The sequence below is a fragment of the Gymnoscopelus braueri genome, assembly GCF_963280865.1.
Source record: "Gymnoscopelus braueri genome assembly, chromosome: 20".
In the NCBI taxonomy this organism is placed as follows: domain Eukaryota; kingdom Metazoa; phylum Chordata; class Actinopteri; order Myctophiformes; family Myctophidae; genus Gymnoscopelus; species Gymnoscopelus braueri.
The window spans coordinates 44,642,695-44,667,979 of record NC_137622.1 but is presented as its reverse complement, the minus strand read 5'-3'; the positions used below and the strand labels follow the sequence as shown (position 1 = coordinate 44,667,979).

General features: G+C 42.1%; 1 protein-coding gene across 2 annotated transcripts in view; it reads left to right on the top strand.

The window, feature by feature from the left end:
• LOC308076478 (dedicator of cytokinesis protein 11-like) overlaps positions 1 to 25,285 on the top strand; it is a 47,250-nt gene that overhangs the window by 9,532 nt on the left and 12,433 nt on the right. For both annotated transcript variants that reach the window (XM_080416785.1, XM_080416784.1), the window contains exons 9-35: positions 461 to 529; positions 1,579 to 1,749; positions 2,553 to 2,828; positions 4,202 to 4,324; positions 5,341 to 5,423; positions 5,662 to 5,784; positions 6,137 to 6,213; positions 6,707 to 6,891; positions 8,119 to 8,184; positions 9,256 to 9,348; positions 9,589 to 9,703; positions 9,890 to 10,011; positions 10,905 to 10,988; positions 11,931 to 12,020; positions 12,373 to 12,494; positions 12,940 to 13,009; positions 13,504 to 13,626; positions 14,413 to 14,484; positions 14,838 to 14,984; positions 16,721 to 16,807; positions 17,276 to 17,381; positions 18,083 to 18,255; positions 19,657 to 19,758; positions 21,218 to 21,329; positions 21,454 to 21,520; positions 22,116 to 22,163; positions 22,831 to 22,946. In XM_080416785.1, coding sequence (XP_080272911.1) covers positions 461 to 529; positions 1,579 to 1,749; positions 2,553 to 2,828; positions 4,202 to 4,324; positions 5,341 to 5,423; positions 5,662 to 5,784; positions 6,137 to 6,213; positions 6,707 to 6,891; positions 8,119 to 8,184; positions 9,256 to 9,348; positions 9,589 to 9,703; positions 9,890 to 10,011; positions 10,905 to 10,988; positions 11,931 to 12,020; positions 12,373 to 12,494; positions 12,940 to 13,009; positions 13,504 to 13,626; positions 14,413 to 14,484; positions 14,838 to 14,984; positions 16,721 to 16,807; positions 17,276 to 17,381; positions 18,083 to 18,255; positions 19,657 to 19,758; positions 21,218 to 21,329; positions 21,454 to 21,520; positions 22,116 to 22,163; positions 22,831 to 22,946 — 3,022 coding nt within the window. The remainder of the gene's footprint in view (positions 1 to 460; positions 530 to 1,578; positions 1,750 to 2,552; positions 2,829 to 4,201; positions 4,325 to 5,340; positions 5,424 to 5,661; positions 5,785 to 6,136; positions 6,214 to 6,706; positions 6,892 to 8,118; positions 8,185 to 9,255; positions 9,349 to 9,588; positions 9,704 to 9,889; positions 10,012 to 10,904; positions 10,989 to 11,930; positions 12,021 to 12,372; positions 12,495 to 12,939; positions 13,010 to 13,503; positions 13,627 to 14,412; positions 14,485 to 14,837; positions 14,985 to 16,720; positions 16,808 to 17,275; positions 17,382 to 18,082; positions 18,256 to 19,656; positions 19,759 to 21,217; positions 21,330 to 21,453; positions 21,521 to 22,115; positions 22,164 to 22,830; positions 22,947 to 25,285) is intronic.

Genomic DNA, 25,285 nt, shown 5'->3' with positions numbered 1-25,285 from the left:
GAGGACCTTTTTAATACCTAAAACAAACAAAAATAATAAAAGAAAATGTAAAAATACCATTACTGCGTCAAAAGTAATCAACAAACTATACTAAAATGGTCAAACATTGGCCACATTGTAATATATAAGAAAGAGGCAAAACATTTGAAAATAGCATTGTGGTCAACGCCAGCTTGTAGATCTGCTATTTTCACAATGTTTATCTGAGGAACCAAACTAAATGTAATGCCTCGACTCCTACAATTCCAAGTGCTTGTCAGGGGGGGGGGGTCCCCAGTTCAAATATGATTATTTGGGGCGTCGCGGCCTGAAAAGGTTGAGAACCGCTGCAAGTACATTTCTTGCACTGAAAGCACCATGTCATTGTTGTATTCCTCATGTACATCTGTGTTTCTCCCCATTTCCTCCTTTCTTTCTCTCTCTGCCTGTTTGTTGTCTCTTCTGTATCATGTGTCTGCAGTACGCCTGGGAGAAAGACCAGCTCAATGAAGGCAGACTCAATATGTTATGTCTGGACCCTGAGACACAGGTAGAGAAACTCCCTTCAACGTATTTAAGTACTGACTTCACCTTTAAGTTCTTCCCTCTCTCTTTCCCTTCATTCATAATCTCTCTCTTCTCTCTCTCCTCTCCATCCCATGCTCTTACTTTTTTATACATATACTTTCATTGCCTCTAGTGTTAATGAGGTCTTGTTTATGTTGTATATTATTGTACGTATGTCTTTAAATGTCTTGATGAATTGCATACCCAGGACCACAAGGGCTTTTTGTGTTATACTTTTAACAACCATTGTAAAATCGTACCGCTGTGCTGTTTACAAACAGTTTACCGATTATGACCGGGAACGCATCTGTGTCATTTTAGATTTCTTTGGCTGTTCAAAAGTATGAGCTTGTAGATCTGCTATTTTTGAAAAAATCTTGAAAATGTGTGCAAATCTTTAAAGGTAGGGTAAGTGATATTTTTTGGTTAAAACAAAAAGTATTTTGTTAAAAGGTAAAAATACTATATTCTGATAGTAATCATTGCTATAGAGTGTTTTTTCATTAACAAATGTCTCCCTGTCTCTCCAGCTCTTTAATAAACAGAAAATACATTTTTCGGTAGGTGTCAAAATCTCAGTCAATCAGGAGAAAGTACCCATTTTTAAGCTTAATTTGTATAGTGTTCCAGTTCAAATTTTGTCTGCTCAATTCTTAGTGTCATCACTTCCAATTTCACTTGTTTAATCTGTATCCTGATTGAGTTCTCTGTCCTGGTTGGATAAAATTGGAAATGAAACTGAAACTGAAACGAAAATGCATTTTCTGTTTAATAAAGAGGTGGAGAAACAAGGAGACTCCTAATACTGAACAAACACTCTATAGCAATGAGTACTATCAGAATATAGAGCTATTTAACAATTATTTTAACCAACGCAAATCACTTACCCTACCTTTAATTCTTTAAATATTTTTTATATATATATATATTTATTTATTTATTTTCAAAAACATTTTTTAGAATCGGCCTCAGGTCTTAATGGGTTAATCAATCAATTAATCAAAAAACTCTTGTCTCCTCTTTGTCATCCAGAGACAGGACTGCTCAGGCATGGAAGCGAACGTGGAGAGCTTCAGACAGGACTGCTCAGGCATGGAAGCGGAGGTGAAGAGCTTCAGCCAACGCATCCTGGTCAGCTGCCATGATCTGACCTTCAACCTGCAGGGCTGTGTCAGTGAGAAGGGAGACGGCATCCCCACCAACGTACGTACTTCAATGTCCCCCCATATCCCAGACGCAAAGGATTCTTTATTTTCTTCTATTAGTTTATACTAGAAAAAAAGGGTTTGGCCACTTCCTAATGTGAAAGGCCTCTGTACTGCCAAACGGATACAGATCCAGTGGGAAGCTGAATATTGTGGGCAGCTCAACGTTAAATGGGCAGTTTATTTACAAAATGTAAAAACAATGAATTATGATAAAGAAAACGTCCGCCATTGATCAGCCATCGATCCACCCTTGTCGTCACGCTATATATGGAACTACACGGGAGATGGGAAGCCCTGCCACTGGGCGGGCTTCCATCCTACAGGACTTGGGAAGCCGCTTCAGTGGGGGCGAGGGTTAGCACATTCTAATACAGCCTGAATACCCCATTCCAGCACTGGTCTCAGTGGCGTGCCTCACTAATCATTACACTATCAACCAGCACCTCCTGGGATCCATTCCTGCTGCTGCCACTATTTTTCCAACAACCGCGGGCAAATCTTTTCGCCGATAAAGTATAGTTTTTGACAGCTAACTTTAGCCACGAGAAGCACCGCCGCGCGAGCGAGTCACCGTGCCGAACGTTGCGAACTTCGCTTGAGCCGACTCAGCGCCGTCCGAGTTATGTAACCGATAGGGACAGAATAGTAAATCATGTTGTGGGAAGAGCGTTTGCCCCAACTGCCACTCAAATCGACAACTGGCCAATCACAGCACGTCTTTTCCGGGACTTTCCCAACTGCACTCAAATAGCTGGCTGTGGTCACATCTTCTCACACCGTGTCCGTTGTGGCCTCCAGGTGGAGCCGTTCTTCATCAGCCTGGCTCTGTTTGACGTCTCCAAGAGCCGCAAGATCTCTGCTGACTTCCATGTGGACCTCAACCCGCCGTGTGTCAGGGACATGCTGACCCACGCCTCCTCGGGTCTCCTTTCCTCCTCCTCCTCCTCCTCCTCCCACCTGGAGGGTGGCGGAGGCGATGGGGGAGGAGCCAGTGGCAGGGGCGTGGCAGCACATGGAGATGGCCTGCCCGTCCTACAGCATGTATCAGAGTCTCTGCTACGTTTCCCCACAAAGGTACAAGCACCTTCATTCAGTTGGTCAGACTGATAGACATGACCAGATACAGTAGATCAGTGGTTCAATGACAGTTACGTGACAATTTAAGGACTTTTAAGACCTTTTTAGTACCAAAAAAAAAAGACCATTTCTGCATCAAAAGTAATAAACAAACTATATATTTTTTTAAAAGAGACATCGGCCAACTTCTCAAATAATGTAAGAAAGAGAATGTTGCGAGGCGTTGTGAGCTTGTAGATCTGCTATTTTCACAATATTTATTTGTGGAACCGATTCAAACTAAATGTAATGCCTCAACTCCTACAATTCCAAGTGCTTGTCAGGGTAGGGGGTCCCCAGTTCAAATATGATTATTTTGGAGGGGTCCCCAGTTCAAATATGATTATTTTGGGGGGTCCCCAGTTCAAATATGATTATTTTGGGGGGTCCCCAGTTCAAATATGATTATTTTGGGGGGTCACGGCCTGAATAGGTTGAGAACCACTGCAATAGATGCAGTATGTGGCCTGAATCTCCACGTCAGCATAATCACAGAATCACAGTGAAACCTGCGTCAGCCATTCAGTACCGGGTGAGATAAACTCAATTGGCTTGCTACTGTAGCTCCGAAACCATTTTTAAATGTAATTCAAAAAGTAATTCTTTACAAAAAGGCTTTTTTCACCCCCTGATGGCAGCAATTGGTGCATCTATCCTCATTGATGCTGTTAATTGTGTCTTGTCGTCCTATTCACACAAATTGTATGATTTATTTTATGTCGTAAAGGTGCTATAAATAAAGTGTATTATTATTATTAATAATAATAATAATTGCCCATATTCACACGGCAGCCGTTATGTGTCATACTCTGGGAGGTGGTATGGTCCATTATGTGTCATACTCTGGGAGGTGGTATGGTCCATTATGTGTCATACTCTGGGAGGTGGTATGGTCCATTATGTGTCATACTCTGGGAGGTGGTATGGTCCATTATGGGTCATACTCTGGGAGGTGGTATGGTCCATTATGTGTCATACTCTGGGAGGTGGTATGGTCCATTATGTGTCATACTCTGGGAGGTGGTATGGTCCATTATGTGTCATACTCTGGGAGGTGGTATGGTCCATTATGTGTCATACTCTGGGAGGTGGTATGGTCCATTATGTGTCATACTCTGGGAGGTGGTATGGTCCATTATGTGTCATACTCTGGGAGGTGGTATGGTCCATTATGTGTCATACTCTGGGAGGTGGTATGGTCCATTATGTGTCATACTCTGGGAGGTGGTATGGTCCATTATGTGTCATACTCTGGGAGGTGGTATGGTCCTTGGGAGCCACCAAAAAAAATGCATCATCAAGTTCCTGGTCCACCTCCTCCTTTCCTCCAGGGCATTTTCTCAGTGACCAATCCCCATTCAGACATCTTCCTGGTGGCCCGGGTGGAGAAGGTTCTCCAGAACAGCATCACCCACTGCGCCGAGCCCTACATCAAGACCTACAACATCAACAAGGTACACCTCACCTCACTGCAACACTTACAATACACCAAGACCTGGCAACATCAACAAGGTACACCTCACGTCACTGAAACACTTACAATACACCAAGACCTGGCAACATCAACAAGGTACACCTCACATCACTGCAACACTTACAATACACCAAGACCTGGCAACATCAACAAGGTACACCTCACATCACTGAAACACTTGCAATACACCAAGACCTGGCAACATCAACAAGGTACACCTCACATCACTGCAACACATACAATACACCAAGACCTGGCAACATCAACAAGGTACACTTCACATCACTGAAACACTTATAATACACCAAGACCTGGCAACATCAACAAGGTACACTGTCACCCTGCTGCATGTTTTCACCTCACTGAAACACCTACTTGCCTTCCTTCCTTACTCTACCTCCTTCTTGCACCAGTGTTTATTTTGACAGCAAATTTTGATTAGTAATTTTAATTTAGTCTTTTGAATAAAATTCCATTTAGTTTTAGTCATATTTTTGTCATCTGAAATGTTTTAGTTTTTGTCTAGTTTTAGTCGACTAAATATCATAAGATACAGTTGATTTAATTTTAGTCGAATAAAATGTATTTTGGCGATGCCTTGATGGTGTCATAATGGTTGATTTTACACTTGATTGCATGCTAAAAATAGCCGATCTACAAGCTCACAACGCGTCACAACACGACGCGTTGTGAGCTATTTTCAGAGCGCAACACCCGAGCGCAACCAAACATATAATGACTTGTCTTTTAGTTCTACTGGATCTCTTCTCCACTAGATCCCTCACTAACATTTTAGTCTAGTTTTTATTTGTTGACAAAATTGTGAATATAATTAGTCTCAGTTTTAGTCATCATAGCTTAGTTTATATTTAGTTTTTATTTAGTTTTTGTCAGTGAAAAAGGGTAGTCGACCAACATTTTTCGTCACAGTTTTAGTCGATGAAATCAACACTGCTTGCACCTACATGTCATTTTTCCTCTCACCTGTCTTTGCAGACGACTCAGGAGGTGCTGAAAGTTGCCAAGCAGACCTGCCAGCATCTGGGCCAGTACAGGATGCCTTTTGCCTGGGCCGCCAAGTAAGATTGAAGTTCCCCATCATGAGTCAGTGATTCATCTGTTAATACTAACACTAAAACTACGTCCATCGGCAGAATAAGGCTGACATTACCCTGAGGTTTTGACAAGTATGACAGGATTTGCCCAATGTAATATATTTTGCTCTTCTTGCTTCAGGGCTCAAGTACTCTCAGTCCTGTGGTGTAAATCTAATATTCATAGTGTAGGTGTGGTAACCCTGATTGTCTCTGGTCCCAGGCAGGTTTTTAAAGACCCCCGGGGCACTCTGGACGTGGAGGGGAAGTTCTCCCCGCTGTACCGCCAGAATAGCAGCAAGATCTCCAACGAAAACATCATTGGACTGCTGGCTGACATCTCGAAGTGAGTCATCGCCATCATCTTTCTAAGCTTCTGCATCTTGGGGGATTTTAAAGGTTGTTTCAACCCGTCATTAAATTGCAGACATCTGTAGGATTGCTGGACTACCTTTACATTTTGGATATGATGTTCAGAAAAAGAACACATTTTGCATTTCTGCCAGTCTTGCCCTCAGCCCTCAGCCGGAGCTGATAATAGTTCCTGCACTACTCTGACAACAGGTACAAAGGGTATTCACATAACCTGAGGGGCATGCGTACCCAACGGGCATCAACCTGTCCTTGTCCCATCAATCTGTCCCTAAAAGTAAGAATTATGTGGTTTGTTTGTGTTGATTTTCCCTCCTCCTCTGCAGGCCTGACAAGAACAAGCTTCTGACCATCCCTGGACAGCTGAACATCTCCATTGAGTGTGTTCCATCTGACATATCCAGTATGTTCTGTAACCACCTCTATAAACATGCATTATCTATCTGACATATCAGTATGTACTGTAATCACCTCTATAAACATTCATTATCCTACCATGTGATCCCTGGAACATTGTATAGAATCAGAATCAACTTTGTTATCATATCAAAGATTATCAGGTATAAAAAAGTGGATGAAAGTCGTTTTCTGTTATTTCCGGAGAATGTGTGTGTGTGTGTGTGTGTGTGTGTGTGTGTGTGTGTGTGTGTGTGTGTGTGTGTGTGTGTGTGTGTGTGTGTGTGTGTGTGTGTGTGTGTGTGTGTGTGTGTGTGTGTGTGTGTGTGTGTGTGTGTGTGTGTGTGTGTGTGTGTACTGGAGCCAGTAGAGTTTTAAGACACAGCGAGGTACAGCTGCACTGACCCCCAAGGGGCAGTAATGTGAGACTCATCAGTGTCTATGTATAGTTCTCTGGTTACCTCAATAACCATATGAAACCTCCTCTCCACCTCCCCCAGACACGGTGACCTCCTCCTACATTCCCGTTAGGCCCTTGGAGGAGGGCTGTGAGAAGGTATCGGTGGAGATAGAGGAATTCCTCCCAGAAGAAGCCAAGTACCACGTCCCCTTCACCACCTACCAGAACCACCTGTACATCTACCCTCTGCAGCTGAAAGACATCAAACAGAAAGCCTTCACCAAGGTCAAATCCACACTGGAAATTTAACTCTGAACATCAACATAAGTATAGTGGGAGATGATTGATAGATAGAGGGGATGTACAGTATGAATCATCTGTGATTCTAGCCGGTGTGTTATACTACATTACAACATCCTTAATGCTAATTTAGAGAGTGTAAAACTGCATCCATAGGGGTAAATGTTTACACTCTGAAAACCAACAAAAACTCAATGTTGCAGTGTACTGTGTTGGGCAAGTTACTTTGAAAATGAAATGCATATTACTTGTTACCTTCATTTTAAAGTAATATTTTAGATTACAATATTATTGTCGGTGAGGAGTAAGATATTACTTTTTACGTAGCCCTATTACTTTAACCAAAATGATTAAATAGAGCAAATTCATATCCAGCCTTAGACACAGCAGAGATGGGCAGGCAGACAAAACATCAATGTTTGATCATTTATGGGATATCATTAACTAATAATTTTACTTGTAGGCTTAAACTCAGTAGACCTATAATATATGTGGCCTATAATGACACGACAAGACACAAATATGTTTCTATGCCTGTTTTAAGAAAAGGACTACATGATTATAATGTGATTTTTAAAGTGTGCTTGGATGATTAGCCTTCATCATTAGGCCTACAAAGTGTTATTTCAGTCACACAGAGAAAGTAACTTGTTACTTTACAGAATTGTCGTAATATAATACTTAAATATTGTTTGTACTGAGTTTGCTAAAAGTACCGCACCGTGGCCGCACAGGGCCTTCTGTTCAGCTGCCCCTCCACTGTGGAACTCACTCCCGGACCAGCTAAGAGCTCCACATATTAAAAGTAATATATTACAGTAACTGGTTACCTCCAACACTGACTGTATATAATGTATTTGAACAGAACACAAGCAGTAATCTGGGTCTACTGGGACTGCAGTGAACAACCACACAACTAGAAGAACACTTATAGTAGAAGAAATGAAAACACACTGCTTTCAGTTCAGTGAGTCAACATGTACAAGCAGACGTTCTTATCCAGCTAGATCAGTGTAAATGAATGGCATGAATGAACACTAGTAAGTCAACAAACAACATGATAAATTACCACGCAAATAGAGTGCACAGAAAACAGTTAAGTCCTAAGTAACTAAGATAGCAGTTACCGTAAACATCAAACCTAGCATCTGTTTAACTCACTTTAGCGTCCATATTTCACTGTGTGTATCGATGTGACTCTTATCTCTCCAGGCCAAAAACATAGCTGTCTGCATCCAGCTCAGAGACTCCGATGAGGAAGGCTCCTCTCCCTTGAAGGTCAGTTAGGGAAGAAGGCCCACCATTAAGAATTATGCATGGAAGGGGGGACGGCATTTTCTAAATTGTGCCCCATCCAAACATGTGATGTTACTGTAACTACTAATTAAAACCAGTACGATGCTATGTGATGCCAGAGTGTGGTCTAGCCAACACCAACTCAGGACTCCTGAATCGCTGCCCTCCACACTCTCCTGTCTAGCATCAGGGTCTATAGCTCTACAGTGTTGTTAGCCGCAGTGCTTCTACGTAGATGGTGCTTCTTCTGGCTTTGCCATGGGTTGGCTCCCATAGTGTCAGTTTGTCCTGGGTTGGCTCCCATAGTGTCAGTTTGTCCTGCGTTGGCTCCCATAGTGTCAGTTTGTCCTGGGTTGGCTCCCATTGTGTCAGTTTGTCCTAGGTTGGCTCCCATAATGTCAGTTTGTCCTGGGTTGGCTCCCATAGTGTCAGTTTGCTTGCCACTAGTTCTGAGTTCCTGACACAGTGCCCTGCCAGCCTCATCCTTCTCTCTCTGACTTTGTCTGTGTGAAGGAATGAGGATTCTCTGTGCGACTCATTGGAGCACACTGACTGCACACTGGTTGAAAGAAGCTGTGTCATTCACATCGCACTGAAAACACGCTTACATGATGGAAATACAGTGTTTTATGTTTCTCTGTGATTCTAAAGACCTGCCTTACATTAACACTGTGGTTCTTTGCTAAATTATAGATACCGAACATGGTGACACACACACACACACACACACACACACACACACACACACACACACACACACACACACACACACACACACACCAACCATGCCTCTAATAATAAGTGTAAGCCCCTATGCTGTGACGGTCACGTATCAGACAAAGTACTGTTGAAATACAATGTCTTGATTATACCATACACTATTCCTCAGAATATTGCTCAAATTTGCTAAGTTTATCCATTTAGGTTAGGGTTAGGGTTAGGGTTAGGGTTAGTTTAAAAATGCAGGACTATGTCCTCATCCCTTATTTTCTTTAAATATTGTGCTATCAAAGGCCCTGAGGCCGATGACTGGTGTGTTTTCTTGTGTTTCAGTGTATCTACGGCAAGCCAGGAGAGACACTCTTTACCAGCAGTGCCTATGCAGCTGTTCTGCACAACAAACAAAGCCCGGAGTTCTATGAGGAGGTGAGAAGGCCATTTTGTTTATTCTCACCTTTTCTATGGAAATAATGATATGATGGGAACTATGCACGAATTTCACCCACTTTTTTTACTTCTGTAAACCTCACCTGTGATGTGACAATAAAGCTGAGAGTTAGCATTCTTTTCGTTTTCTTATCATTTTGGTTTAGTCCAGTGGGTTCTCTGGTGAGCAGTGATGTGACTTCACATTTAATTGGTCCCTTCCATTTTGGTTCAATCCAGATAAAGATGGAGCTGCCCGTCCATGTGCACCAGAAACACCACGTCCTCTTCTCCTTCTACCACATCAACTGTGAGGTCAACGGCAAGGACAACGTCAAGGATAGAGAGTCACTGGGTAAGAGTGTGTGTGTGTGTGTGTGTGTGTGTGTGTGTGTGTGTGTGTGTGTGTGTGTGTGTGTGTGTGTGTGTGTGTGTGTGTGTGTGTGTGTGTGTGTGTGTGTGTGTGTGTGTGTGTGTGTGTGTGTGTGTGTGTGTGTGTGTGTGTGTCTCTAACGGTACTGTCCTGTGTGATGTGTTCCAGTGGGCTTCTCTTGGGTCCCACTGCTGACCAAAGGCAGGATGCAGTCTGTTAATGTCCAGCTTCCTGTGTCCACCACCCTGCCTCCTGGATACCTTGGGGACATGAGTGTTGAATCCCAGAAGGTACCGCTCTCCTCTCTATTGTGTCACTTTATAATAACTAGAGAAATGTGTCCTCATGGTGTTTGCTCCTTCTTACCTTAAAGGAAAATGAAAAAGGAAAAAGACAAACATTTTACTATAGATTAAATGATTAACTCTTACCCTGCCAGAGTTTTTTCAGAACAGTCTGTAGCCTCTGCCAGGGTTTTGACCGATTTTGGTACCTTTTCGCATAGCCACAAAATATTTTTCTCAAGTATGATTGATCCCCAGAAAATTTCTAATCACAGATGAGATTCAGGTGTGGTTTCACAAATGTCAACGAGGTCAATTTGACCTTGTTGTCATGTGTTGTTCGATGTTTGAAAATAGCTCAAAACCAGTGGTTTCAAACCAAAAAACATTGTGAATTGTTTGTCCGTTTCAATTTTAACATTGAAGTGGATGAAGCAGCAAATCTTTGGAAATTGTTATCTCCTTATTCGTTTGGAATATCGAAAAGGTGTCAATACTAAATAATTAGAGAATCTTTTTAGAATTTTTTTTTTTTGAAAAACGTTTTTAAACGTCTTTGGCAGGCAACAGCTAATTTCTCAAAGACGTTTATAAACGTCTTTGGCAGTTATAGAGTTAATGAATAACGGTAAAATGCAAACTATACATGTTCTATAAATGTTTAACATAATGATAAATTGTTTCTTAATCATTTATCATCATTTACCATTGATTTGTTAATGATTAGTTCAAATCTTTTCATAAATGACTTAGAAAAGAATGATAATATGACAGCAACCTATGAGTATCAATAGCATATAGCAGAATTAAGACGTTTAATATAATTTCTGTAAAATGTATTAAAACAATGCACAAGTCTCAATTTCTCACATTATAACCTCTTCTCTTGTTTTGAACAGTCGCAACCAGATATCAAGTGGGTAGAAAATGCAATACCTCTGTTCAAAGTGAAGACCCATGTAGCATCCACCATATACACTCAGGTACAATACCTCTGTTCAAAGTGAAGACCCATGTAGCATCCACCATATACACTCAGGTACAATACCTCTGTTCAAACTGAAGACCCATGTAGCATCCACCATATACACTCAGGTAAAATACTTCTGTTCAAACTGAAGACCCATGTAGCGTCCACCATATACACTCAGGTACAATACCTCTGTTCAAACTGAAGACCCATGTAGCATCCACCATATACACTCAGGTACAATACCTCTGTTCAAACTGAAGACCCATGTAGCATCCACCATATACACTCAGGTACAATACCTCTGTTCAAACTGAAGACCCATGTAGCGTCCACCATATACACTCAGGTACAATACCTCTGTTCAAACTGAAGACCCATGTAGCATCCACCATATACACTCAGGTACAATACCTCTGTTCAAACTGAAGACCCATGTAGCGTCCACCATATACACTCAGGTACTTCACATCAGCGGTGGTCACTAACTAAGTACTTTTACTTGAGTACTATACTTAATGGTAGGGTAAGTGATATGTTTTGCTTAAAACGAAAAGTTTTGTATTAAAAGGTTAAACCACTACATTCTGATAGTAATCATTGCTATTTAGTGTTTGTTCAGTAACAGGGGTCTCCCCGTCTCTCCAGCTCTTCAATAAACAAAATAAAATCGAGCGATTTAACTACATCACTACATTTCTAAGTACATTATGAATTAACCACTCTATTTCAAATATGAAAATAGCAGATCTACAAGCTCACAACATGTCGCGATGCGTTGTGAGCTTGTTGATCAATAATTTTCACTATTGATTATTTGAACATTTCTGGAAAATCTTTTTTTTGGTTTGGTTGGGGAGGTGTCTAAATTATAATACAGCAATGCATGGATATTGAAAAGAAAATGTACTTTGTATTTTGTACTTTTGAATACATTCTCACAATTTCTCTGCAGGACCAACATCTACACAATTTCTTTGAGCACTGCCAGCTGATGAGGACAACGTCAGATGTCAACACAGCACAACTCACCAGAGTTGTGAAGGTGCTATTATTATTAATATTAGCTATTTTTGCTATTTTTGAAACATTTTGAAAGTGAAAATGAAAGTGCGTGTGCGCGTGCGTGCGTGCGTGCGTGCGTGCGTGCGTGCGTGTGTGTGTGTGTGTGTGTGTGTGTGTGTGTGTGTGTGTGTGTGTGTGTGTGTGTGTGATTTATATATATTGAACCAATGAAAAGTATTAACAAAGAGCTTGTGGCTAAATAATAACTACATTAGATCCACTGGAACACATATTTTTTTCCATTTCCTTTTTCTATTACGCTGAAAATATTACTGTGTCACCCCATTTTCGGTGGTCATTTGACCTCTGACCCCTCTTTGCCTTCTTCCCAGGCCCTGCATGCCACAGAGAATCGGGTCATCATCAACTTCCTGCCTACTGTGCTGAAGCAAGTGTTTGAGGTCCTCGCCATGGCGACCAAGGAAGCCGACGACATCGCCTCAGACTCGTTGCAGTAAGTCGTGGTTTGACAGACACACGTTTTAGGGGCGTGGCCACGTGGCCTTTGGCATTGTGCCAACTGAAGAGCACAAAGCCAAACCCCCATCGAGTGTAACAATGATTTGCATGGAAATAATCCATTTAACTTAAAGGGTTAAGGATGATGCAATTATTAATGTGCGGGTCGGCCTTTTTTCAACCAGCACCTGCACCACAGTTATTAATCATTTTAACCACACCGTGCGAACCATTATCATACCAGATGTAATAATAGCACCATGTATGGATATACTGTATCCAGGCCGGTATGAGGATCGCTAAAAACATTATTGTTTATTTCATTTATTTGTATGAAATACATTCCTGTTCATACTGTATGTACAGGTCATTTTAAGGTGTACATCCCCTCTGCCAGCAGTATGTTTTCAGTAATGTTGTCCTGTGGTCTGAACCCTCAGTGTCATCGTACACATGGTGTCTCTATGTCACAAGGAAGGCCTGGAGCGATACCTCCGAACGTTCCTCAAGGTACAGCAACACAGACCACCACTGTGTTCTCTCTCTGATCACTGTGTACTCTCTCTGATCACTGTGTACTCTCTCTTTGGATTTGCAGTAATGCAGCCCAGTAATGCATCCTTCGAAACAGTTTTGATAGTTTTGACAAATGAAAAAGATCCGGCACTATTGTAATTGATTTTGCATGAAGAATAAGGCATTCTATGTGGCGTCACGGATGCTTTCTGTCACGTAGACAGATGTGAGTTTGTGCGTAAGCTAACGATGAAATTCAGCTACGAAGAACAATGATGAACCAGACTCCGCCGGTGGAAACACTCATATGAGCTCTTTAGTATCAAATCTGATCGTACTCACGTTTCCTGAATGAGTCCCAATGTCTCACAAAGTGGCTACTGTGTGTGTGTGTGTGTGTGTGTGTGTGTGTGTGTGTGTGTGTGTGTGTGTGTGTGTGTGTGTGTGCGTGTGCGTGTGTACTCATGTGTGTTGGTTTGTTGTCTCAGTATGAGTTCCTGACCTCCGACCCCATGCCAGAGTCCTATGGGAGAACCCACCAGGTGCTGGCCAGAGCCATCACAGCCATGCTGGAGCAGAGGCATGACTTCATCAGAGATACACTGCTCAAGGTGTGTGTGTGTGTGTGTGTGTGTGTGTGTGCGTTTCTTCTGTGTGTGTGCCACATTTTATACAGTGTCTGTGTATTTCTCTCTGCCTTTTAAATATAGAGTAGAATGGCAGTTAAAAAACAACAACATTTGTCTTACTGAGCGCTGTGGTTTGAATTGGCTGGACTGGCCATAAAAGGCAGAGGGAATTGTTGTAGACTCTACAGCAGTGGTTCTTCTAAGCCTTTTTGGCTGGCGATCCCATTATGTCTCAGTCTACACTACAGAAAGTAGCAGTTATGTACATAAAGTACATGAGTTTAGGCTTAAGTTGCATGCAGGTTACTTACAAACGATAGCAGCAGGTTCACTACATGAGGTACTGCATTTTACACACTAGTGACACAGTCCAAATGAGGTAAAAAAAAGTTTAGAAAGAAGAAAAACATATTGGTACAGTAGGTCCACATTGGAAGGTTATGGCTTAAATATAAATGTAGGTACATGTTCCTAAGCTTTTGTTTATAAGGAGCAATATTACAGCTTACTTGTTGTAATTAACTTTTGGGAACTATGTCTTAAAATGGGCCTCAGATGAGAGTGGTAATCATTGATTTTAATTTAAGGGCTTATTGGTCTGTCTGCCTCAATGTGACCCCCCCCCCCCCCCGCATACGTTTTTAACATTATTTTCAGTTTTATTTTTCGTTTTTTAGCACATTTACACATTCCTCTTTCGTTTTGATACAGCAGAAAATGACCACAGCGATCTTATGATCTTAATACCTCATCCTTCCTCTTTCACAGCACTCCTGGTTCTTCTTTGAAAGCCTGGCCAAGTCGATGGTCAAGTACCTGCAAGAAGACAACCGGATGAAGGTAATGTATTGGACATCAACTGATCCACGAGCCTGCTCCCATAGATAGATAGATAGATAGATAGATAGATCATTTTATTTATTTCCAAGTGCCCAATCCTCATTGGTTTATAAGACACCATTTTACGCTTACAGCAGGTTTTACAATATATTCACATAATACATTCAATTACATCATATACTGGTTGCACGCATTCTGGTTCTTATCAGTGTGACGTCGTCTGTTAAGGGGTCTATATAGACTCAATTTCAAAGGCGGATGCTGGGCTCTTGGTTATACCACCATCATCACCAACGTGATGAGTTCAGTATCACATGTTTACCAGTCAGCTGTGTTTGTGTGGTTTTGGACAGATGCCGCGCGCCCAGCGTTTCCCCGACAGCTTTCATCAGGCGCTGCGTTCCCTGCTGCTGTCCATCATACCTCACATCAACGAGCGACACCAGGAGATCCCAGAGGAGGCGCGCTGCATCAACATGAGCCTGGCCACCTTCATCAAGGTCTGTCTGCACCACCTCCCTCCTAAATGTAACATGAGCCTGGCCACCTTCATCAAGGTCTGTCTGCACTCTGCACCACCTCCCACCTAAATGTAACATGAGCCTGGCCACCTTCATCAAGGTCTGTCTGCACCACCTCCCACCTAAATGTAACATGAGCCTGGCCACCTTCATCAAGGTCTGTCTGCACCACCTCCCACCTAAATGTAACATGAGCCTGGCCACCTTCATCAAGGTCTGTCTGCACCACCTCCCACCTAAATGTAACATGAGCCTGGCCACACACAGTAAGCTGCATCAACATAATCCTTGGACCAGGGGTAGACAACCTTAGGCACTCTCATGACAAACCACACATCATTTGACAAGACTTCTCAGTATTTTATTTATTTGTCCAGGAGTACACACTGTGAAAGAGGAAGGATGGGGTGTTCAGATCGCTGTGGTCATTTTCTGCTGTATCAAAATGAAAGAGGAATGTGTGAATGTGCTCAAAATGAAAATAAAATCTGAAAGAAAAAATATATATTTAGAATATATATGTGTGTGTGTGTGTGTGTGTGTGTGTGTGTGTGTGTGTGTGTGTGTGTGTGTGTGTGTGTGTGTGTGTGTGTGTGTGTGTGTGTGTGTGTGTGTGTGTGTGTGTGTGTGTGTGTGTGTGTGTGTGTGTGCGTGCGTAGTTTGCGGCAGACAGACCAATAAGACTTCAAATTAAAATCAGTGATCACCACTCTCATCTGAGGCCTAATGTGCCATTTTAAGATATAGTTCCCAAAAGTTCATTACAACAAATAAGTTGTAATATTACTCCTCTTAAAAACAAAGGCTGTTTATGAAAATGTACCTACATGTGCAGTATATTTAAGCCGAAAATAGCAGATCTACAAGCTCACGATGCCTCGTATTTGCAATGCGTTGTGAGCTTGTAGGTCAGCTATTTTCAAAACAATTGCCTCTTTATTATATTATTTGACAATATGGCCAATGTTTGACCAGTTTTATAGTATAGTTTGTTTATTACTTTTGATGCAGTAATGGTCTTTTTCTTTTCTTTATTTAGGTATTTCTTTTAGGTATTAAGAACGTTTTAAAAGTCCTTAGATTCTGGAGGGGGACCCAACCAGAATCATGTGGGGACCCCCTGGGGGTCCCAACCCACAGGTTGACATCAATAATACATCAATCAAGAATACACCATGGAATTGTGGACAAAATCTTATCAAACGACAACAAAATATTTAAAGTTTTGGGTCTGAGAGTCTAAATCTCATCAAGTGGTGGTTCCATGGCTCAAAGCGGAATAAATAATGGACTGTGATATGAAAAAGGTTGAAAACCACTAGTCTAGACTAGTCTCAGTCTAGCCTGGGCTATGCATCCTAGTCTAGACTAGTCTCAGTCTAGCCTGGGCTATGCATCCTAGTCTAGACTAGTCTCAGTCTAGCCTGGGCTATGCATCCTAGTCTAGACTAGTCTCAGTCTAGCCTGGGCTATGCATCCTAGTCTAGACTAGTCTCAGTCTAGCCTGGGCTATGCATCCTAGTCTAGACTAGTCTCAGTCTAGCCTGGGCTATGCATCCTAGTCTAGACTAGTCTCAGTCTAGCCTGGGCTATGCATCCTAGTCTAGACTAGTCTCAGTCTAGCCTGGGCTATGCATCCTAGTCTAGACTAGTCTCAGTCTAGCCTGGTCTAGCCTGGGCTATGCATCCTAAACTTCCATCTCCTCTCTCCTCAGAGCTGCCTGACCTTCATGGATCGAGGGTTTGCCTTCAGTCTGATCAACGACTACCTGTGTGGCATCACCGGTCTCAAAGATAACCAGGTACACTGACCTCCTCACACCCAGCACCTACAGTACAACAATAAGAACATAATAGGGATGGGAAGATAATCGTTATTATCATTTATGGTGATAAAAGAAACGCTCACAATAATCGTATCGCAGCGATTTGAATTTATCGTGAAAATGTCCTCCGTCATACACTGGCATGAATTAGCTTTTGTTGATCTGTAAATTCAGTATAACTTAAAGTGATAAAAGGTACCTGTATAGAGCGTGCTCTTATTTCACACTACACAAATCCATCCGCCAAAAATAGCAGATCACAACGCGTTGCAACCCAATTGTAGACACCCGTGATCTGTATCCTGAAACACTTTGTGCATCTACTATTGTTTGTGTTCAAGAATTTCTTGTTAAATGTGAACGCAAATAAAGCTGTTGTGTGTGTGTGTGTGTGTGTGTGTGTGTGTGTGTGTGTGCGTGTGTGTGTGTGTGTGTACTTCTCAGGTGCTGAGTGAAATGAAATTAGATTTCCTGGTGAGTGTGTGCAACCACGAGCACTACATCCCCCTCAACCTGCCCATGGTGTTGGGATGCTCCACCCTGGTACAAGGTGAGGGTCAACGCTCATGTCCTGTCTCTCCTTCCTTAGCCCTGCATTATGCCCCCTACCACAGACCCCCCGGCCCCACTCTTACAGGGCATAGCAGTGGCTGGCATTTTGCCACAGATAGAAAACACATTCATTTTCTGTACTGTACTTAAAGGGACACTTCACCCAAAAAAATATCCATGAATTCAAGTCTCCATGGGGTGACTAATCCATTGAAACAAAGTTTTTTTTGGGTGAAGTGTCCCTTTAAGTACACTTTTTTTCTTTACTGGAGTATTTCCCATTTTCAGTACTTTTACTTCTACTCCACTGCATCTCAGAGGCACATATTGTACTTTTACTCCACTACAATTATTTGAAAACTTTAGTTACTTTTCAGATATAAATTATGATATTCTAAAACATACATTAACCTATTTGAAAATAGCAGATCTGCTATTTTCAAACATTTTGGTACTTTTACTTTTGGTACTTTAAGTACATGTTGATGCCAATACTTACATTTTTAAATCTGGACTTTTACTTGTAACAGAGTATTTCTTCTATATTGCAGTTTTGGTACTTTTACTTAAGTAAAGAATTTGAGTACTTTTTCCACCACTGTCCATTTGTGAACGCAGTGGACAACCTGCCAAAAGTACTCATTAACCAAAATAAATAGATTGATGCGTGACACCTCTCTGTCTGACCTCTGACCCCAGAGTTCAGCCTGACAGAGGACTACTGCAGCAACCACTTCCTGGTGGGCCTGCTGCTCAGACAGGTGGGTGGGGCCCTGCGGCAGGGGCCCCACGTACAGCAGGGGCCCCACATCGCCGTACTCAAGAACCTTCTCATCAAACACGCCATGGACGGCCGCTACGCCGCGGACAAGGTAGTTTGCGGTTGTTAAGGAGACGAGACAAGACTTGAGTTTATTCTGTGTGTTCACACAGGCAGCGACAAAGATACAGCGCAGCGCTACTCAACCCGCGGCCCGCGGGCCGCAGCGTCTTGGCGGCCCGCGGGCCGCGGGTTGAGTAGCGCTGCGCTGTATCTATATATATATATATTTTTTTTAAGCACAGGATAAAAATATACATTTCCGTTCAAATATATGGGTTGCTAAAACATTTTTCAAAAACAAACAGACAGACATACATACAGGTGCGTCAATTGTTACAGGTATAATGCATAGTTTTCTATGCATTTCGGGTTTTTGGGGGGGTTTGACCCCCACATTTTTCCGGCCGCACGGCTTTGCCGTGCGCCCAGGATAGGTGTCTGCCACTGGACATACACACAACACAAAATAAACTGGTACAGTGAAAAGAATATGATGTCAAAATGTACATTTTCTTGTGTGTTACAAAATCAAAAAATCCAAAATAGGACCGTCATTTTTATGGCGGCCCCTTGGACTTTTGGTATTTTGCTGAGTGGCCCCTGAGCCATCTTAAGTTGAGTAGCCCTGAGCTACCATTCTTTTCCAAAGGAAGCCAGCCACATGAAGATACAAAGATACATCAGACGTTTGTAGCTGCTACAAAAGCTACAAAAGCTACAAAAGCTAAAAAAAAGTTTTGCTGATTTCAACTTCAGCTGCAAAGATACAAAGCTACACAATATGCTGTGTAGCTTTGTATCTTTGTAGCTTTTACTCTAACCTTGCACTTCTGCATAAGATCGTTTGCTAAATACCAAAACCGTCATTGTTAATCAAGGGACAAAGAAGGGACACAAGGTAGGGAGGGACACTCTACCTTGGTACATTATAATCATTGTTGTGCAGCAGACCTGAAAACTCCCGTTTCATATCCTTCCTAATCCTATACACACTATTGCAATGAGGCTGCAGTTTTTCCGTCACTGTCTCAACTTTGCACATCTGTACATTGCCTATTATACATCCAAAGGTACATTGGCAGAAGGAGACTCGCTCGCTACATAAAAGTTAAGGAAAGACTCCTTAGACAGACTTGAAAAAAGTTTTTTTTCTTTATTTTATAAAGCTCATTTTGTACTCAGGTCCCAGGACTGAAACGTTTGCTTTTTAATTTCACTTGGAGCACCTGAGCGCAAAATTAGCTTTATAAAATAAAGAAAAAAAACCTTTTTCAAGTCTGTCTAAGGAGTCTTTCCTTAACTTTAATGCAGCGAGCGAGTGTCCTTCTGCCAGTTTACCTTTATATGTTTTTGAGACGACCGCACCTGCAGTCAAACTCAACCAAAGGACAAAGAAGGGCGCAACAGTTCTCCCTGTTCTATTTACATCCAACCTTGTGCCATGTTTCAGAACCAGGCCAGGATCTGTCTCCTCTACCTGCCACTGTTGGAGTTGCTGTATCAGAACCTCAAGCAGCTTTCTGCCCAGCCCAACATGTCCAGTCCTGACGCTGTGAGTCACCATGAGTTTCAGAGCTCCAGGAATCTCACTCTCTGTCCACTGTTCAGTGATGTGTTACACAATAATGTAATGAATTATAATTATAATGTATGTCTGTCAGGCCAGAGCAGCCTGTCCGTCTCTGTCTGTCTGTCTGTCTGTCTGTCTGTCTGTCTGTCTGTCTGTCTGTCTGTCTGTCTGTCTGTCTGTCTGTCTGTCTGTAAGCAGCTAATCTCAGGCAGTGGCACTGTTGGTCCGATCGGTGTGAAACCTTGCACGCACACTCTCAGTAGTCCAAGGACCAATCTCCACCCCACATTTATCAAATGGACATCATGGTGGCTCTATAACATAACATGCTTCATGTTTTGGCCTATAACTCTTGAACCGTAGGTCATGCAAACAAAATGGACGTTTTTTTTCGGATGACGTCCTCTCTCTCCCTTGGGCAGTGTGACAGTGTTGATTTTGACAGCAAGTTTTGATTTAGTTTTAGTCATAGTCTTTTGAATACAATTTAATTTAGTTTTAGTCATATTTTAGTCATCAGAATTTTTTTTGTTTTTGTCTAGTTTTAGTTAACGATTATAGATTATAGAACGGTTAAAGATTATAGTCGACTAAATCTACAGTTGTATGATGGCGGTGCGTTGATGGCGTCATAATGGCTGATTTTACACTTGGTTGCATGCTGAAAATAGCCGATCTACAAGCTTGTAGATCGGCTATTTTCAGAGCGCAACACCCGAGCGCAACCAAACTTAAAGTTACTTGTCTTTTAGTTCTACTGGATCTCTTCTCCACTAGATCCCTCACTGACATTTTAGTCTAGTTTTTATTTGTTGACGAAAATGTCAATATATTTAGTCTTAGTTTTAGTCATCGTTTTTATTTCGTTTTCGTCAGTGAAAAAAAGGTAGTCGACGAACATTTATCGTTTTAGTCGACAAAACCAATAGTGCAGCGTGAGCAACAGTCGACACAAACACTAGCCCTCTGCTGCACAGCTGCAGACAGTGTGTGAGATTCCAGTGTCCATATAGCCTGAGGGGACGGGGCCCTCTGATTGGTTGAGACGCTGTTTCAGACTGAAACCTCAAAATAAAATGACCCAAAAAAGCTGTTTCACCAGGTCTTTAACATCATCTAACCCTAACCTCCAACCGCGTAACGGCAGACTGATTCTGATACGACCCTTTCTGTCAGGTTGTGTTCCCACATTATTATTGATTGACATTGACCGCTCAAATGAATTGAATTAATCAGAACACCAGCTGGCCTAGTGCACAGGTGTTCCTTTAATGTCTACTCTAATCTTTCTGGATGTTTACGTGATTCTTTTTTAATCTTTGAGGTGATGATCTGCCCTCTCGGATAGGCTTAATTCATTTCCAAAGAAGATATGAACTCTTCAAATTTACACTGAATATACTATATGCCCCCCCCCCCCCCCCACACTCCCCAATTCCAGCTCCCTAGACGAGGCTCTGCTACAGGTCCCCTGCTTCCAGGCAAACAGGGACAGACTGAGACCAGAGGTCTTCTGCAGTGCTTCCTGCACATTGTCTCAACTCTGTCTAAAGGTCAGACAACACAACCCTATAATGTACAACACTACTGTAACGTACTGTTCAAACCTGTTGTAATGTACAGTCAGAGCTCTGATGAATCCCACCGTATAACAACATACAACGTCTTTGTCCTCAGACTCTCTGCTGGCTTACTGGAAGCAACTCAGCCCTCAAAACATCAGTAACTTCCTCAGTCTGCTGGAGTAAGTAGAGCCACACACAACACATCTACTGTATGTCATTTTCTTCTTGATTATGAGACCTTGACCTTTGGACACAAACCTATAACCCTGTCTCTGTGACAGCCCGCTGATCCTTATCCTCACCCAGTTTCATCCAGATCTGTCCGTCCGTTCTGGAGTCATTTTGATCACAGGATAACTATCAAACAAACAGATGGAACGCATAAACGCTGGCGGTGGAAATAACGTTGTTTGATTGGTGTTAAACTGGTTCTCAATTGACCTGACAGTATAATAAAAATATATATTCCACACTCCTTTATGGTATTTGTCACTGTGTATTTGCATATACAGTGAAATAAGGTATCTGCATTTAACCATCCTAAGTAACAGGAGCAGTGTGCGCTATAGGGGCAACATCTCCAGAGAAGTTAGGGGATTAGAGTCTTGCTCGAGGACACTTCGACACATTTGATGTCTTTCTAACCAGTAACATGTCTCATGTCTCTCTAACCAGTAACATGTCTCATGTCTCTCTAACCAGTAACATGTCTCATGTCTCTCTAACCAGTAACATGTCTCATGTCTCTCTCCCTTTTGTCGGCTATCACTCCAGACTGTGTCAGGTACAGTTCCGCTACACTGGAAAGAAGAACATTGGCAGGTAAGGTTCATGTAGAGTGTGAACCAGCATTGTCCAGCTTTGTGTAGATCTTCACACAGCCCTGTTTAAATATACTGTACCTGTAGTTTAGTCATGGTAATCATGGTCTCTGACCAGTAACATGTCTCAAGTCTCTCTGACCATTCAGCTCTGGCTCTGTTTAAATCTACAGTACCTGTAGTTTAGTCATGGTAAACTCTGTTTAAATCTACTGTACCTGTAGTTTAGTCATGGTAAACTCTGTTTAAATCTACTGTACCTGTAGTTTAGTCATGGTAAACTCTGTTTAAATCTACTGTACCTGTAGTTTAGTCATGGTAAACTCTGTTTAAATCTACTGTACCTGTAGTTTAGTCATGGTAAACTCTGTTTAAATCTACTGTAGCTGTAGTTTAGTCATGGTGGTAAACTCCACACTTTACAATGTTTGTGTAACGTTTTCTCTCTATTTTAATTCCTTCAGCTGGTTCGAGTCTGTCACACATATTACTATAATGTCTGTCTCGTGTGTGTGTGTGTGTGTGTGTGTGTGTGTGTGTGTGTGTGTGTGTGTGTGTGTGTGTGTGTGTGTGTGTGTGTGTGTGTGTGTGTGTGTGTGTGTGTGTGTGTGTGTGTGTGTGTGTGTGTGTCTGTGTCTGTGTGTGTCTGTGTCTGTGTGTGCGTACAGGAGTCAGCTGTTGACTTCAGACAGGAAGTCTCAGAACCTGCCAACCATGCCCAGCAGCATGGTTAACCTGGTACAGGCCAGGGTGCAACAGTTCACCTTGCTCTCTCTCAACACAGGTAGCAGCACACCTCTGACACAGTGCTCTGATCATCACACACACCTCTGACACAGTGCTCTGACCATCACACACACCTCTGACACAGTGCTCTGGTCATCACACACACCTCTGACACAGTGCTCTGATCATCACACACACCTCTGACACAGTGCTCTGACCATCACACACACCTCTGACACAGTGCTCTGGTCATCACACACACCTCTGACACAGTGCTCTGGTCATCACACACACCTCTGACACAGTGCTCTGGTCATCACACACACCTCTGACACAGTGCTCTGGTCATCACACACACCTCTGGTCATCACACACAGTGCTCTGACCATCACACACACCTCTGACACAGTGCTCTGACCATCACACACACCTCTGACACAGTGCTCTGACCATCTGCTTAAAAAAACCTCTGCTTAAGAAGCCTAATCTGGACAGCACTGATTTGCACAACTATAGACCCATATCCAACCTCCCCTTCCTCAGTAAACTCCTTGAGAAGACGGTTTTTAATCAACTTATTAATCATCTTAACAATAACAGCACTCTTGACAAATTTCAATCAGGTTTCCGATCCCAGCATAGTACTGAGACAGCACTACTGAAAGTAGTCAGTGACCTCAGATCAGCAAGTGATAAAAATAAAGTGTCTGTCCTCATCCTTCTAGATTTAAGTGCTGCATTTGACACTATTGATCACTGTATTTTAATTGACAGACTAGAAAAATGGGTAGGTCTCTCTGGTAGTGTCCTTAACTGGTTCCGATCGTATCTAGCTGAACGACAGTTCTCTGTCTCCCTAGGTGATTTTGTATCGGATCCAGTTGAGACAGAGTATGGGATTCCCCAAGGAAGCATTTTAGGACCCATCCTCTTCTCACTATATATGTTGCCACTTGGTCACATCATTAGACGCCATAATATTAACTACCACTGATACGCAGATGATACCCAGCTGCACATATCTGTCTCACCAGACGACCCCAATGCCTTAAGTGATCTCAATTCCTGCCTCAATGAGATCCATCTTTGGATGGGTAAAAACTTTTTAAAACTCAACGAGGCAAAAACTGAGATCCTCCTCACTGGCCCCAAATCAGAGAGAGAGAAATTACAGGCAATGCTTGGCTCTCTGGCCAGACTGGTCAAAACAGAGGTCACAGACCTGGGTGTGATCTTGGACTCCGACCTAAATTTTAATTCCCATTTTAACAAGGTCACAAGAACAGCCTTTCTCCATTTAAGAAACATGGCTAAGGTAAGACCTTTTTTTAAATCAGAGAGATGCAGAAGTCCTTATCCATGCTTTTATAACAAGCCGGCTAGATTACTGCAACTCTCTTTTTACAGGACTACCAAAGAAATCCATTAGAAAATTACAACTAATTCAAAATACGGCAGCTAGAATTTTAACAAACACTAGAAGAAGAGATCACATTAGTCCAGTCTTATCAACACTACACTGGCTACCTGTATCTTTTAGAATTGATTTTAAAGCACTTTTATTTGTTTACAAAGCACGAAATAACTTAGCACCTTTATACATCAAGGAGTCTATACAATTTTATGTTCCAACCAGAACACTCAGGTCCTCCTCCGCTCTCCTACTAGAGGTTCCCGATGCTTCTCATAAAAATACTGGTGAGGCTGCTTTCTGGGTCTATGGCCCTAAGTTGTGGAATACATTACCACTAGAGCTTAAAAAGGCAAGCTCTCTCAGTGTTTTTAAGAGTAAACTAAAAACCTATCTTTTTAATATGGCATTTATTTAAATTCATCTTGTGTTCACATTTTGTTTTTATTATTTTTATTTTGTATTGCTATTTCTATTTTTGATTGTGTATAAATCTGCCCTATGTTTACTTGATTTTTAGCATTGTTTAGTTATGTTTCTGTTTGCCAATTCTTTTTCTGGCATTCTACTGTTTATTGTCTTGATGTGAAGCACTTTGGGTTGCAATTTTGTATGAAAGGTGCTATACAAATAAAGTTATTATTATTATTATTATCACACACACCTCTGACACAGTGCTCTGGTCATCACACACACCTCTGACACAGTGCTCTGACCATCACACACACCTCTGACACAGTGCTCTGGTCATCACACACACCTCTGACACAGTGCTCTGGTCATCACACACACCTCTGACACAGTGCTCTGACCATCACACACACACCTCTGACACAGTGTTCTGACCATCACACACACCTCTGACACAGTGCTCTGGTCATCACACACACCTCTGACACAGTGCTCTGACCATCACACACACCTCTGACACAGTGCTCTGACCATCACACACACCTCTGACACAGTGCTCTGTCACACAAACCATC